General features: G+C 38.2%; 1 protein-coding gene across 1 annotated transcript; it reads left to right on the top strand.

The window, feature by feature from the left end:
• Positions 1 to 12,499: 12,499 nt before the first annotated feature.
• On the top strand, positions 12,500 to 14,343 carry LOC101698705 (thiosulfate sulfurtransferase like domain containing 3; the record flags this gene model as incomplete). Its single annotated transcript, XM_087187887.1, is given in 4 exon segments — positions 12,500 to 12,749; positions 12,834 to 12,953; positions 12,956 to 12,993; positions 13,404 to 14,343. Coding segments are annotated over 4 exon segments (480 nt in total), but the record flags the coding sequence as incomplete, so codon positions are not given.
• Positions 14,344 to 16,024: the final 1,681 nt, after the last annotated feature.

The raw sequence follows: 16,024 nt of genomic DNA, 5'->3' as shown, positions 1-16,024 counted from the left end.
CAAAACAAAACAAAAAAACACAACCAAAATACCCTGGAATTTTAAAAGCTAGAAGAAAAACAACAACAACAAAAATCACATATAAAGGCAAACCAATTAGAATCACAACAGACTTCTCAATACAATCCTTAAAGGCTAGAAGAGCTTGGAATGAAGTATTGCAAGCCCTTAGAGCAAATAACTTCCAACCCAGATTAATTTAGCTAGCAAAGCTATCCTTCAAAATAGAGAAATAAGGTATTTCCATGAAAAAAGACCAGCTCAGAAGATATATGAGTGCTCGACCAGCTCTAGTGAAAATACTTAAGAATATTCTTGACAGAAACAATGAATTGGACACAGCTAAAACCCAGAGGAAACCAGTGAGGTCAGTGGATAAACAGCAACAAAAAACATCAGGAAAAGAAAAAACAAAGGACATACCAACAGATAAAGAAGGGAATGATAGTAAATAACCAACACATCTCAGTAATATCTCTCAATGTTAATGACCTCAACTCTCCAGTTTAATGACACAGACTGGCAGACTGGATCAAAAATCAGAATCAATCTGTTGCATTCAAGAAACTCATCTAATCTAAAAAGATATTCACAGGCTAAAAACTAAAAGATGGAAAACAACATTTCATGCATCTGGACCCCCAAAACAAAACATGGTAAATGTCAAGCTAAAACTGACTAGAAAAGACAAACAAGGTCACTATATACTATTTAAGGAAACAATCCAACATGAAGAGATAATTTTGATAAACATATATGCACCGAATACTGGAGCACCTATCTTCATAAAACAAAAATTGCTGAGATTAAAAGATCACATTAGCACTAACACAATCATAGCAGGGGATTTTAACACCCCACTTTTGCAAAGAGATACTGAATCAAACCCTTGAATATATGGACTTACTGGATATATACAAAGTATTCCACCCTTTTACAACAGAGTACATATTCTTTTCAGCAGCACATGGTACATTTTTCAAAATAGATCACATACTGGTTCACAAATCCTGCTTAAGTAAATATCAAATTGAAGTCTCAGGGACACTATCAAACCAGTTCTAAGAGGAAAATTCATCACAATCAATGCTTACATCAGGTAAACAGAGCAAGCTCAAATAGACAACCTTGTGAGAAATCTTATTCTTGAGAAATAACAACAAACCAGCCCCAGATCAAAATTAAGGAGGAAAATTATAAAGATGAGAGTGGAAATCAATAATTGAGACAAAGAAATAAATAGTAAAAAAAAAAAATCAATGGATTGAAGAGCTGGTTCTTTGAAGGAATAAATAAAATAGATAATCTCCTAGCCAGACAAATCAAGAGAAAGTGAGAAAAGACTCACATCAATGCAATTAGAAATGAAAAAGGTGAAATCCCAACAGACACTGGGGAAATACAGAAGATATATAGTAACTACTTTGAAAAATTGTATTCCAACAAATAAGTAAATCTTGAAGAAATGGACAGATTCCTAGACACATACAAACTACCAAAACCAACCCAAGAAGACATAAATATGCTTAACAACCCAATAACAAGCAATGAAACTGACACAGTAATAAAGAACCTACCAACTAGGCCCGGGGATTTAGCTCAGTGGTTCTGCCACCTGCCTCACAAGCTCAAGGTCCTGAGTTCAATTCCCGGTACCGGAAAAAAAAAAACATGAAGGATAAAAGAACCTACCAACTAAAACAAAAACAAAAACAACAAAAAAGCCCCAGGGCCTGATGGATTCACAGCTGAATTCTACAAAACCCTTAAGGGTGTTATATCACCAGTACTCTTTGAGCTCTTCAAGGAAATTGAAAGGGATGGAGTGCTCCCAAACTCATTTATGGAAGCCAGTATCACCTTGATCCCAAAACCAGATAATGAGCCAACTAAAAAAGAAAAATATGGGCCAATCTCCTCAATGAACATAGAGGCAAAAATTCTCAACAAGATATTAGTAAATAGAATGCACTGGATTATCAAAAAGATCTTACACCACAATCAAGTAGGTTTCATCGGGCTGGGGATTTAGCTCAGTGGTGCCACCGCCTGCCTGGCAAGGGTAAGGTCCTGAGTTGGATCCCCAGTACCAAAAAAAAAAAAAAAAAAAGTAGGTTTCATCCCAGAGATGCAAGGATTGTTCAACATACCTAAGTCAATAAATGTAATACATCACATAAACAGAAGCAAGGTCAAAAACAATATGATCATATCGATAGATGCAGAAAAGGCTTTTGACAAAATCCAACACTCCCTCATGACAATAACCCTGAGAAAGACTATACTTTAATATGCTAAAAGCTATGCATGACAAACCAGTAGCCAGCATCATACTAAATGGGGAAAAACTAACAGTATGCCCCATAAAATCAGGAACAAGACAAGGATGCCCACTATCACCTCTTCTATTCAATATAGTACTTGAAACACTTGAAACAGCAAGAGCAATTTGGCATGAGAAAGAAACAAAAGGAACACATATAGAAGAGGAAGAACTCAAATTATCATTATTTGCAGATGACATGATCCTCTACACAGAAGACCCAAAGAACTCCACCAAAAACTCTTAGAATTAATAATGAACTTCAGCAATGTATCAGGATGCCACATTAACACAAAAAAATTATTAGCGTTTATGTCCACCAACAATAAACAGGTTGAGACAGAAATTATGAAATTAATACCATTCACAGTAGTTTCAATAAAAATGAAATATCTAGGAATTAACCTAACCAAGAAATGAAAGACCACTACAAAGAAAAGTACTCTAAAACAGGAGATTGAAGAGGATGGCAGAAAATGGAAAGATGTCCCCTGCTCCTGGATAGGCAGAATCAATTTTCTCAAAATGGCCATCCTCCCAAAACTTATATACAGACTCAATGCAGTCCCAATAAAAATACCAACAGCATAATTTACAGATTTAGAAAAAAGAATCCTAAAATTCATATAAAACCAGAAGAGACCCAGAATAGCAAAAACAATTTTGGGCAACAAGAGCAAATCAGGAAGCATAGCAATACCTGAGTTCAAGCTATACTACAAAGCAATAGTGATAAAAACAGCATGGTACTGTGTTTGGGACCAGGCTACGTGACTTGGGCCCCTGTAGGGTCCGAGGCTGATGTAACTTGCTTCAGGAACAGAGAAGTTAATGGAAAACCACAGGTTTCCTGGCTGTGCATAGAAAATCCACAAATACAGTGCTCCCAGGGCAAGATGATATCTGCTGAAGACAATACAAAGAACAGGCATCCAGGTATAGGGAAGGACCTGTTTACTGACCTTGCTGCGCCATGAAAAGTACACTACCCCTACCCCGTGCTACTTTCTTGCTAATGAGTGTCAACAATGGAAATTGTTGAGCCTGTCCACTAGAGGCAGGCTCTTCCTGGTCCCCTTGTACCTTGAATACGTGGTATCTCTCATTTGAGTAAGGCAAAGTACAAACTAGAGGAAAATAAAGGAAAGAAAAAGACAAGGGGATCGATCTCTTGCAGATAGGAAGGGGTTCAGGGGACCAAGGGCAAGGGGCAAGGTGGAGGGGATAGGGAAATAGGTAGAGTGAAGATACGCCATGTACAAAATCCTAATAACCTCAATGATTGTGGACTTTATATGCATAAACATAAACTAAGACTAACAATATCAACAAGAATGAAAAGGGGGATAGGGAAATTAGAGGAGGGAGGGGAGAGGGAGGATTTAAAAAATAAACAAGCTGTGTCATGTATCTGTACCCACTCAAGATGATTTAAAATGCATGTACTGCAAACATGTACTAATAAACAAATTTTAAAATTTTACTTTTAAATAATTATTATTTAAATAAATAATAAATAAATTAGGGGCTGAAAACGTAGTTCAGTGCGAAAGCCCTGGGTTCAATTCCTAGTACTGCTACAACAACAAAAAAAAGCTTTGAACTCATCCAGTATCCAATGTACAAAAATCATGTTATAGATTGAAGCTTATTTACTTTAAATTTTTCTATTTTCCACTTTTAAACACTATCCCAAAAAGAAAAGGAAGCGTAACAGTTTTTTTGTAGTGCATGATTACATTAATAGTGGGAATTTGGTACATTCACATAACACATCTTAATTCTTTTCCATCCCCTTCTGCTCCCTGCCCTCCCCTTCCTTACATCTCTTGGTCCACTTCCCTTTTGCAAAGATCTAGTACGTTTAGGTCAGCGCTTGGCGCTTGGCGGGCGGCGCGCGCTGAGGAGGGGGGAAGGGAGGGGGAAGGGGAAGGTGGGAAGGAAGCGATCAGCAGGAGGGTGGGCGGAGCTGGCGGTGACGTTGCTCGGGCTGCTGCCCCAGTGTGCGCTCAGGGTCTTGCTGGCGTCTCTGGAACCTGCGCTCTGCGGTGAGCTTGATCTGGGATGAAGGGACGGCGCCTAATCTCGAATTCCAGGGGAGGGGTGACGTTGATGGGGCTGGTCGCTTTACATTTCCAGGTGAAACTGAGGCCCATGACTCTTGGCGTCAGGGTTCGCGGCACCCACTTGCCCGTCTTGTTCCTGCAGATCCCGGCTGTTCGAGGGTGGAGTTGTCAGGGGACCGCAGGGCGCGTGGTCCACCGGGGAAGAGGGTGCTCTTGTGGGAGGGCATAGGCAGTTGGTGAAGGCGCTTGTTTGAGAGTGAAGATCAGTTTGCGACTCCGAGGAGCTGGCACCATGGGCCGTGGCTGCCGGGGAGAGGCAAAATGACTATCCTGGCCTTGCAGGTTATTCTTGCTACCCAGGGGAGAGCACTGCTCATTGCTTGGAGACCCGAACAGCCACCCAGAATTACATCGTTAGAGCTATGAATTTTACAGATGCGGAAGCAGAAGTCAGAGGAGCGAAGTGGTTCCTGGAGGGGTTGAGCTTACAGCTCGGAGCCGCCTGCGCTCCCTTTTGCCTCTCCTTTTGCAGCACAATTTATCTGTGCACGCAGCTGCAGCGCCCGGCAGAACGCTGCCTCCCGCTCCTGCTTAACATTCGCTGTGGTTTTTGATGAGCTTTTCTATACAAAGTGTTGTCTCCTTTTCCCTTTATTCAGCAATCATCTATTGGGCATCTGCCAGGCCTCCTGCTGGGGACCCAGCCCCTGAAGCTCAGAACTTCTATTTCTGGGGGAGAAGACACAAGTAGGGCCAGGGATTTAGCTCAGTGGTGCCGCTGTCTGCCTCACAAGCGCAAGGTTCCAAGTTTGATCCCTGGTACCGCAAAAAAAAAAAAAAAAAAAAGGAAGACACAAGTAAACAAGCACTACACACAGCCCAGTGGAGCAAGACTGCAACGAGAGGAAAACCGACTCTGCCTGAGTTGGAGAAAATGTTAGAAAACGTTTAATTTTTCATTTTAGAAGTTATGCGAATATTACACGAATATTTTAATACTATGACTATTTCATATTCTCATTAAAACACAGAAGCACACTATAAATCCCCCTTTATACATCTTCCCATCCACTCTCCTCTCCAGAGATATGATTTGGCACACATTTTTCTAAACACTTATATGAATATTTACATTAATAGCACACAGCATGCAGAGCTACTGTACATGTAAATGTGACCTGTGGATACTTTTTTGTTACTTTGTCTCAGGTATTCAGAAGCTTTCTGACTGCACATGTGTTCCACAGACTACAGTTTATTTAACCTCTCACTGGTGAACGTCTTGGTTTCCAGGTTTTTGCTGTTATAAACAGTTCTACAGTAATCATCATTGTGTATATGAACAAGTATTTTAATAGAATAGGTACTAGAGGCAGTATTATTAAAGGAGAGGTGACAACTAACTTTTAACTGGATCTTAAAAGAGCATAGACATGTTCCATATAGAAACCAGGGAAAAATATTCCCTTCAGAAGGGTCAGTGTGTGTAAACCACGAAGGAAAAGTAGAAATAGATAATTATTGATTGTACTGTACATACATTAACTATTTAAACCTCACAGTACCTCACTGAAGGGCATTTTAGGAATAATTAAAGAGCCTGGGCTGTATCCTATAATGTATGTTGTGGGAAGTATCCAGGTGAAGTTAGATTTACCAGTGTGAAAGCAACAAAATTACAGATTATTCCAAGGTTAGGCCACAAGGTAAAAACCAGGTTCAGTCAGTATGACTCTTTAAATATTCCTTAAGAGTACCGTACATTATCTCTCAGCAAATTCCAAATAGCCAGTTTTTCCGCTGTATAGGAATAGAGCAGTGTTTCTTTGCTTGTGCATCAGATCAAGTCATTGATTTAAAAGTAGAGGATGTATTGATATATATATATATATGTATATATATATTTAAATAATTCAATAGCATGGAATGGAGATGCATACGATAAGAGGTTTGGAGGTGCTGACACTCATCAAGGGAATATGGTTGCTTCAGCTCTTGCTCATTAAGTGGAAAGGCAGGAAATCCAGTCTTCATTGATTATTTCCTCCTTCCCCCCACCTCCCAAGTACTGCTGAATTATAGACAGTTAAATGTCAGTTTGATGACTCAACAAGAGAAACATAACTGTCTTTGATACAGTTTCACAAGTTACTCACTATGATTATGTTTTCTAATGGGTACATGCCAGAAGTGAGTTTAACATTATTTATGACATCACTGTAGTTTTCCAGTTACTAACATTGAGAAATAGGCATTATTTATGACATCACTGTAGTTTTCCAGTTACTAACATTGAGAAATAGGCTGCTCACTCTGAAATAGTTTGATTCCAGGTGTTTTAAGTTCTAATTTTGTAGACAAACATGAACCAAATTTTCAAAATCTAAAAGAAATGAGAAAACATGTATTTTTATTTTTACGTTATTCTGTTAAAATATACATAATGTAAAATTTGCTATTTTAACCATTTTTTAGTGTTGAATGCAGTTGCATTAATTGCACTTTCAGTGTTGTGCAACCATCACCACTTTCTACTACAAATTTTTTATCACCTCATACAGAAACCCTTATAGCCATTAAGCATTAACTCCTCATCCCTCCCTCCAACTCCTGGAAACTTCTAACCTGCCTCTGAATGCATCTATTCTAGGTATTTCATGTAAATGAAATCATATAATATTTGTCCTTTTTATGTCTGTCTTATTTAGAGTAATGTCTTCAAGTTTTGTCCATATTGTGGCATGTGTCTTGAACTTCACTCCTGCTTTAATATTTCATTGTATCTATACACCACAGCCAGGGATTTAGCTCAGTGGTTCTCCCACCTGCCTTGCAAGCACAAGGTCCTGAGTTCAATCCCCGGTACCAAAAAAAAGAACCAGATGTATCTATATACCACATTTTGTGCATCCGCCCTTTTTTTTTTTTTTTGGTTTTTTTGAGGCAGGGTCTCCCTTTGTAGTTCAGGCTGGCCCTGAACTCACTTTGTATCCCAGGCTGGCCTCAAACTCACAGCAATCCTCCTGCCTCACCCGCCCGAGTGCTGGGAACTCTGGACCTTGCATTTTAAAGGCAGGGAGCGGCACCACTGAGCTAAATCCCTGGCCCTATCCACCCACTTTTGGTGAACAAAAGTGGTTATTTCCACTTTTGGTTATTGCGTATAATGCTAGGCACGTTAGTGTCCAAATACCTGTTTGAGCCCATTTTCTTTTCTTTTTTCCCCAGCTCTGGGAATGGAACTCAGCACTTTGCACTTGCTAGGCTGGTGCCAGTACCACTGAGCTAAATCCCCAGCCCTTGAGCCCGTTTTCAACTGTTTTTGTATATACTTAGTAATGGAATTGCTGGAATCCTGTATCTTTAAACTGTTATAACTGTGTGCATTTTCTCATCACTTTGCTATTAGTGAGAGTGACAAAGGAAAACACAAATGTCTAGTTTCTACAGATATTTTTCTTATACTTTGCTTTTGACTTTTCTTAACTATTAGACCTAATAAATGGAATTGCAGGCATTTCAGCCTATGAGGACTGAAAATAAATAACTAAAACATTCAGGGCACTGTGAACTGAGAGAGTTGAGAATGTTAGGTTTATCATTTTTCATAGTTTTTTTTTCCATTTAATACTGTGCTTTGGACAACTTAATTAATATTCCATTGTATAAATTTACCACTTGTAATGTAGCCATTCCTTTACTGGTGAATTTTTAGCTTATTTGTAGTTTAAAAAAAAATACTTTAAGAGTGCTGCTAATGAACATATTTATACATATCTCCATCTGCATTCATTCATACTGTTATTCCTATAGGATAGAGTTCTAAAAGTAAAATCATGAGGCAAAAAAGATATGCATACTTAAAGTGTTACCGCTGAATTTCTCTTTAAAAGTTTGTAAAATTATACACTGTTCTGAGAGTCCTCATCTCCTCAGCCCCTTATTAATATTTGCTATTTCCAGGGGCTGGTGATTTAGCTCAGTGGTGCTGCCGCCTGCCTCGCAAGCGCAAGATCCCAAATTTGATACCTGGTACCAAAAAAAAAAAAATTTGCTATTACGAGACTGGATTACAAGCTGGATACAAAGTTTTGTTGAACTCCTGTGTTTTCTTAATTCAGTGAAATTGGGCAACTTTTCTCATTTTATTGTATTTCTCGCATCAGTTGTATTTCTCATTTGTATTTCTCATATCAATTCCCTCTTCATATATTTTCACTGTTTTTCTACTGGGATTTTTGTTCTTTTCCTAGTTATTTGAGTTCTTTCTATTTAATTAATGCTAATCATTTGTCTTTTCTAGGTTACAAATATTTTCTGACTGCCAACTGTCTTCAAATTGTTGTCATACATTTTCTGCATATAAATTTAGCATTTTTGTGAGAACAAACCTTTATACCTTCTGCTTTTTGTGTCATTTTTAGGATGGCCTTCCTTTCCAGGGTTTAAATTATCCACTTATCCACTATTGAAAGCACTATTAGCACTTTTAACATGTTAGCTTTTAGATTTGAATTTGGAATTTAAGCATAAGAAATGAGGTCATTTTACTTGCTTAAAGTTTTCTCCTAAGTAGCTGCTCTATATTATTTGTTGAATAAACTATCTCTTCCCCATTAATTTGATATTACTGTTCACAGGCACAGAATTCTCATATTAGATACGCCGTGGATCTCCTTTTTTTCTCCTCTTCCTCCTTTTCCTCTTCCCTTCTTTTCCAAAATACTAAATCTCTTTATCACAAGAACAAAGATCAGTTTTCTTTTGGAAGATGCCAAAATGCTATAAATGTCCAATCTTTAAAAGTAGCTTTGGTTCTTCTGAGAAACACTGTATATATAATATTTTAAGATAAATAACATGAGGTCATTCTCATAAGGTTGTCTCTGGTACTCTTAGTTACTAAGCATATCTCAACACAAAAACAAACAGAAACCTGATTTAGGAGTGTGTTTTTTTCTTTCAATTTATTTAAATTGACAAATAATTGTACATATTTATGGGGTAGAATGCCTCATTTTGATACCTGCAAACATTGTGTAATGATCCATTTAGGGTAATTAACATATCTCACTTCAAACATTTATCATTCCTTCATAGGAATCTTGGATCCAAACCCCAGCTTTGCTGCTTTTTAGCTACCAGATCTGCAAAAAGTTACTTATCTGTGTGAAACTTCATGCCTCAGTTTCCTCCTCTCCTTGGCAGTTGGCCACAACCAGAAGATCTTTGGACCCTGAGGCCTCCTAGCACCCCCAAAATGGGTTGCAAAGAACTTTGACTGGCAATGGACCTTTTTTTCCCCTCCCTCCCTCCCTCTCTCCTTCCCTCCCTCAATTTCACTTTATATGTAATACTTTAAACAAAATTTGAGGCATTGCCTCCTATTCCCACCCCTGATATATCATTATTTACCTTTTTGTAGTAGTCTTTTTGTTGCAAAATATGAATATTAACAACTTCTTTGGCTTCTTTCAAAATCTTTTAATTTTCTTTGTTTAAATAATTTTAGACCTCTGGAAGAGTTACAAATGCAAAACAGTTTCCTTTAATCTCACTCAGTTTCTCCTCACGTACACATTGTACTTAATACCATCATGATCAGGAAATTATTATTTATATAATACTATTAAATCCTCCACATTAAACTTCACCAATTTTCACATTAATAGGTCTTTCTATAGCCTCAGACCAAACCTAGGATCCTACATTGCATTATTATCGCGTCTTCTTAGTCTGCTCTAGCCTTACAGTTCCAGTTTTTATCTTTCATGATGTTGATAGTTTTTAAGAGTACTGGTTATTTGGTATTTTTGTTTTGTTTTGTTTTGTTTTTGGTATTTTGAGACAGGGTCCTGCTGTGTAGCCCAGGCTGGCCTTGAACTTGCTACAATCTTCCTGCCTCAGTCTCCTATATCAGCATGTGCCACCATACCTGAGCTTATTTATTTATTTTTTGTATGTTGGATTTGTTCTGAGGTTTTCTTATTAAATTCTGATTAGGGGATGCATTTTGGGCGAGGATACCAAGAAGTGGTGTGTTCTCAGTGCATTGTATCAGGAACTCAAGAAACTACATATTGTCAACATCTTTTATTATTATTTTTTTTGGTACCGGGGATCGAACTCGGGTCCTTGTGCTTGTGCAGTAGGCGGCAAAACCACTGAGCTAAATCCCTGGCCCCTATCAACATCTTATTAACAGTGAAGTTTTTGTTTTGTTTTGTTTTTTTGGTACCGGGGATCGAATTCGGGATGTTGCGCTTGTGAGGCAGGCGGCTCAACCACTGAGCTAAATCCCCGGCCCAACAGTGAAGTTTTTGAATTGGTTTAAATGGTGTCTCAATTTTCTACCTTTGTAATTAATAAACATGTCAAGGGGAAATATCCCATTTCTCATCAGTTTTACCCATCAAATCTAGACCTATCAGAGCAACAATTCTTACTGGAGTGTCTGCCCATGATTTTGTTTCCATCATTTCTTCTGCGTTTATCAAGTAGGATTCTGATATAAGGAAGAGCATCCTTTATTCAGATATATCCTTATTATCAGTTTGGACTATGGATTTCTCTTATGAGTTGTTATCTAGTATTATATTATGTTACCAGTTATTTAAGAGAGAAAGAAACAGGGCCGGGGATTTAGCTTAGTGGTTCTGCCGCCCGCCTTGCCAAGTGCAAGGACCCGAGTTTGATTTCTGGTACCAAAAAAAAAAAAAAAAAAAAAAAGAAAGAAACATTACCATTTAGTACTTACAAATGTAATTTAAAATGTAAGTTCTCCACATCTATGATTTACTATCTTTGCTTGAAAGGGGAAATGAAATTAAAATTTATTAACATTGCAATGGATTAGAATAAGATTAACAAACTATTTCCACAAGTGTTACCAAATGCTTAATATATACAAACTCTTGCTAATTAAAGGGCTTCCAGAGAGTAGAATATGGAGCTAGCAGGTCAGCCATTAAGCATGGTGGCAAAAGGACAGCTTGGATCTTTCCTTTTTTTTTTTTTTTTAGCTTGGATCTTTCTTTCAGAGTCAGGGTATGATTATAAGTTGAAAATTTTTTCTGTATTGTACTCACAACGTTTTTTCCCCCCAGTGCTGAGGATTGAACTTGGGGCCTCATTTATGCTAGGCAAGCATTCTACCATGGAGCTATTTCTCCATTCCTTCTAGAAACACTTCTGACACCAAAGGTGTGGGTTTTCTACACCAAGAAGTTCTCTGTGGATACCAACTGAGTGTTCTACAATTTAACTTTGAACTACTGTACTAAGAGGAATTGACATCACAGCTTAAGGCCTGTCCAGCAAGACAGTCTCTTCTTCAGACACAAGTCGAAAGTCCGCACTTCTCATAGTTCTGATCAACTGGCTGTAAAACAAAGGTTTCTATGACCCCTTCCTCAGGTTCAATAATTTGCTAGAATGGCTAACAGAATTTAGGGAAACAGCTTTATCAGTTTAACCATGTACCAGTCCAATTATTTAAATACAGGATGACCAAAAATTGGCTAATTTTGTTCACTTTTATAAGATAATAAAACAGGAAATACAAAAATGACAATTTTATCAAATTTATTTAATGCAAGAATCAACTTGTTGAAATGACACCTGCCCAAGTGACACCTGGGACAGTCAGTACATCCACAAACTCGCTGCCCAAGTGACCCTCTGGGTAAACTGTTAAGTGGTTAAAGGGAATGACAAAGGACACAGGTAGCTAACCAGAGGGAGAAGTACATGGTAAGGTCTGGAGGGCTGAGCTCAGGAGGCTCTGTCCCTGTGGCATTGCGATGCACCATCCTCCCCGCACATGGATGTATTAACCAACCCAGAAGCTCTCAGAACTCGTAGTTGAGGGGTTTCTTATGGCAGCTTTATCGTGTAAGCATGACTGGCTATTACCTCATTCTCCAATTCCACTCCCTAGAGGATGAAGAATGGGGCTGAAACTATTTTATTATTATTATTGTGGGTGTGTGGTACTGAGTATTGAACCCAGCACATTCATGCTGAGCAGTTACATCCCCAGCCCTTTATATTGCTTATTTTGAGACAGGGTCTCACTAAGTTGTCCAGGCTGGGCTTGAATTTGTGATTCTTTGGCCTCGGCTGCCAGAGGGCTGGGATTTCAGGTACATGCCCATACCTAGCTGAAATTGGTTTTTTTCCCCCACTAGATTTGAAGTCAATAAAGGGAACCTGCCATAATTTTTGTACTGTTTCTAAGGATGTCACTTATAAAGAACTTAAAAACCTGTTGAGTTCCAAAAATATTATGCTAATTGATGTTAGAGAGAAATGGGAAATTCTTGAATATGGAAAGATTCCTGGATCTATCAATATACCATGTGACATATATCTTAAGCTGAAAAAAATGTCCAATAACTTATTGTATCCAAAATTTAATTAAAATTCTTAACATTTCATTTCAGTGCATGAAGTAAGTGAAGCTCTACAGATGGACTCAAGAGACTTCAAAGAGAAGTACCATGAAGTAAAGCCATCCAAGTCAGATAGTCTAGTGTTTTCCTGTTTAGCAGGAGTAAGAAGCAGGCAGCTCTGGACACAGCAAGATCTCTGGGCTTTAATAGGTACATAGAAGAAAAAATGGATTGAAGAGTGTGTACTGAAATGTTTCACATACATTCACTTAATGACATTTTTCTTGATGTACTTAAGAATTTCTTAGGGCTGGGAATATAGCTCAGTGGTAGAGCATGTGTTAAGTGTGCACAAAGCCTGGGGCTCATTTCCCAGCACCACACACAAACATACCACCACCACCACCACCACAACAGCTGCCTTATAACTACTGTTAATAAAGACAGGATAATGAAACTAAGAGTGTATTACTTTTCATCTTACTTAAAAGCATCACAATCTATTAAATAGGCTTAGAATTTAAATAATATGGTAATTGCATTATCTCTAAAGTTCCTATCAACTTTCTGTTATAAAACAAGAGAAAATGTTTGTAACACTATTTGATGTACATTTTCATTGCTAAACTTTATGCTGGAGGATGGAAGGAATGGGTAACCTATGAATTTTCAGAGAAGAAACAAGGAAATTAAATTTTGGAATGCAAGTTCTTTGTGTACATGCAGCCTAGGACAATGGAATGAACATAAGAGAAATCTAGTCCTGACACCAATGGTTAATGGTAAGGTGATTCTATATAAGCCACTTACTTGTTCAATCTTTTTCTCATCTATAAATTGAAAATAATGTCCTCCCCTTCCCCCAGCTGATCATTTTCAAAGGCTACTGAGGATTGAAATAATAGATGTGACTTGCTCTGGAAATACCTGTTTGGATTCTAGGAGTTAATTTTTAAGTAGTTTAGCACAGTTCAATAATAGTATTCCAAAAGACTAGGTTACTTGTAGTATCTAGTCTTGTGTGGCCATTTGGGTTAATACAGGTTCTATTCATCAAAGAGCCTATGAAGTTGACAGTAGATTAACAAGTAGACTTGACCTTTAAGTCAAAAAATCAAGAATCTGGGATCCAGATTTGAATGATGAAAATACATTAATATCATCCAAAGACTCAAGGCAGTGCTGTGACCAGAATAGCACTGATACAATTTACAATTTAAAAAATTTAAGTTAGTATGATTAACATGGGGCTAGAAATCAGAATAATGGTTACATCTGTGGCAGGCAGATTAACTAGAAGAGGGAAGGAGAGAACTTTGATAGAAATGTTCTCTCTCAGCTCAGTTATTGGTACACAGGAATCTGTTTTCAAAAGTCTCTGAAGTAAACACAAAAATTGTATGTTTTTTTATAAGGATATTTCAATCTAAAAATAATGAAAATAGAAAAAATGTCTACATGTGAGTCTCACAAGCATGGGTATATTTCTTTGGAATGTTAAGTCCTACACTTTTTTGCTAGTACACCAGTAGCAAAATAAACCAGTGCTTTATCAGACCCATGTTTTTACTCGCATTCATGTATCATTCAGATCATGCAAGTCCTAGCAACAAACCCTAAGGACTTGATTGGTCCGAAATGAGATGGAAAGCCACTGGAGAATCTGGAGATGTGATTGCCTTAAACTTCTAACAATGTCCATGTAGTTTCTTGCAAACCAAGCTACCAGAACTCAAAAAGCTGGGAAATACACACAAATGGTATGTATAAAGGCATTAAGCACTGAAACAGCAAGAATCTGAGGAGCTATAATCTCAGAAGGAAAGTTGTAGAGGATCAGTGAATACTAAAGTACTGGGCCTGGCAAGGAATAGGAGCCTGGGTAAATACTCCAGATTTTTACTTTGAAGCACTAAGTGGACATGAGCCAGAAATTGACCAGTCCTCACAAACTTAAAACTGTGAATCAACTGAATACTGAAAGAATCAATGTGATTTTCCTGACACCTGAAGGGCCTACCAGTATTAAACCCTTTCTGGTGAAAATTACAGTTTTCTAGGTAGAGCAGGGATTGACAATAGTTTATAAATAACTAGGCTTGGCTAGGCATGGTGGTGCACACCTGTAATCCCAGCACTCTGGAGGCTGAGGCAAGAGGATAGGAGGATCACCCTGAGTTCAAGGTCAGCCTGGGCTGCATAGTGAGTTCAAGGCCAGCCTGCACTGTCTAGAGGTACACTGTCTCAAAAAACAAAACAAAGCACAATATAAATAACTAGGCTTGTGGTCACTGGATTCTATCGCTACTCAAATATACTAGTGAAGCACAACAAAAGTAAAATGTGAACAACTGTGACAATATTCCAATAAAAACTTTTTATAGACACTTAGGTTTTAAGTTTCATGTGTTGCCAAATACTGTTCTTCGCATTATTTTTAAGCCAGACCACACACATACAAGAAAAGGTGGTAGGCTAGATTTGGTCTATGGGCAATTTATAGTCTACTGAGCCAGAGCCACAAATTATCCCTATAACCTTTCACAGACAATATTCAGAATTATATCAAAGCTAAGTAGACACAACACTAGGTAAACTGGGCCCAATGATTGATAACAGAGGAAAAAAAGACACAATAGAAACAGATTGTCTTACTTTTCTCTTTGCTGAGACAAAATACCCAACCCCCAAAGTTAAAGGAGGAAAGGTTATTTCAGCTCAGTTTGTAGAGGGTTCAGTCCATAATTGGCTGGCTCCAAGGCAGGGTGCAGTGACAGAGGAACATGGCAGAGGAGACAGTCCACGGCGGGGCAGGGCAGGCAAAAAGCAGGAGGTAGCAGTAGCAGCAACAAGCAGAAGCCACAGCAGCAGTTGGCCTTCTTTCTGTCCTTTTATATTCCTTCCAGGCTACCCACCCTTTGGGTGGTGCCACCTGCACCCAAGGTGAGGCACCCTTAATCCCAGCATCACAATCTTAATACCAGTATCATACTCTAGATCCACCCAGCTCTGAAAAGCCCCACCTATGAGTGCATGAGGCTTTGGGGGGAGATCTAGATACAAGCCGTAACAGATGCACCAATCTACATACTGGAATTTTCAGACAGACTTTAAATTAACTGTGCTTTATATATTCAATCATTTAATGACAAAAAGTTTATCAGAACAATGGAAACAGAAAAGTATCATATTGAAACTGTAGACTTAAAAAAAAACAACTGAAACTGAACAACATAGTAAAT

This window comes from Heterocephalus glaber, unplaced genomic scaffold (assembly GCF_053883595.1).
Source record: "Heterocephalus glaber isolate CG9 unplaced genomic scaffold, H.glaber_assembly_v1.0 deba00001523, whole genome shotgun sequence".
Lineage (NCBI taxonomy): Eukaryota > Metazoa > Chordata > Mammalia > Rodentia > Bathyergidae > Heterocephalus > Heterocephalus glaber.
Note: the sequence above shows the minus strand (reverse complement) of the source record. Positions and strands in the feature narration are given on the sequence as shown.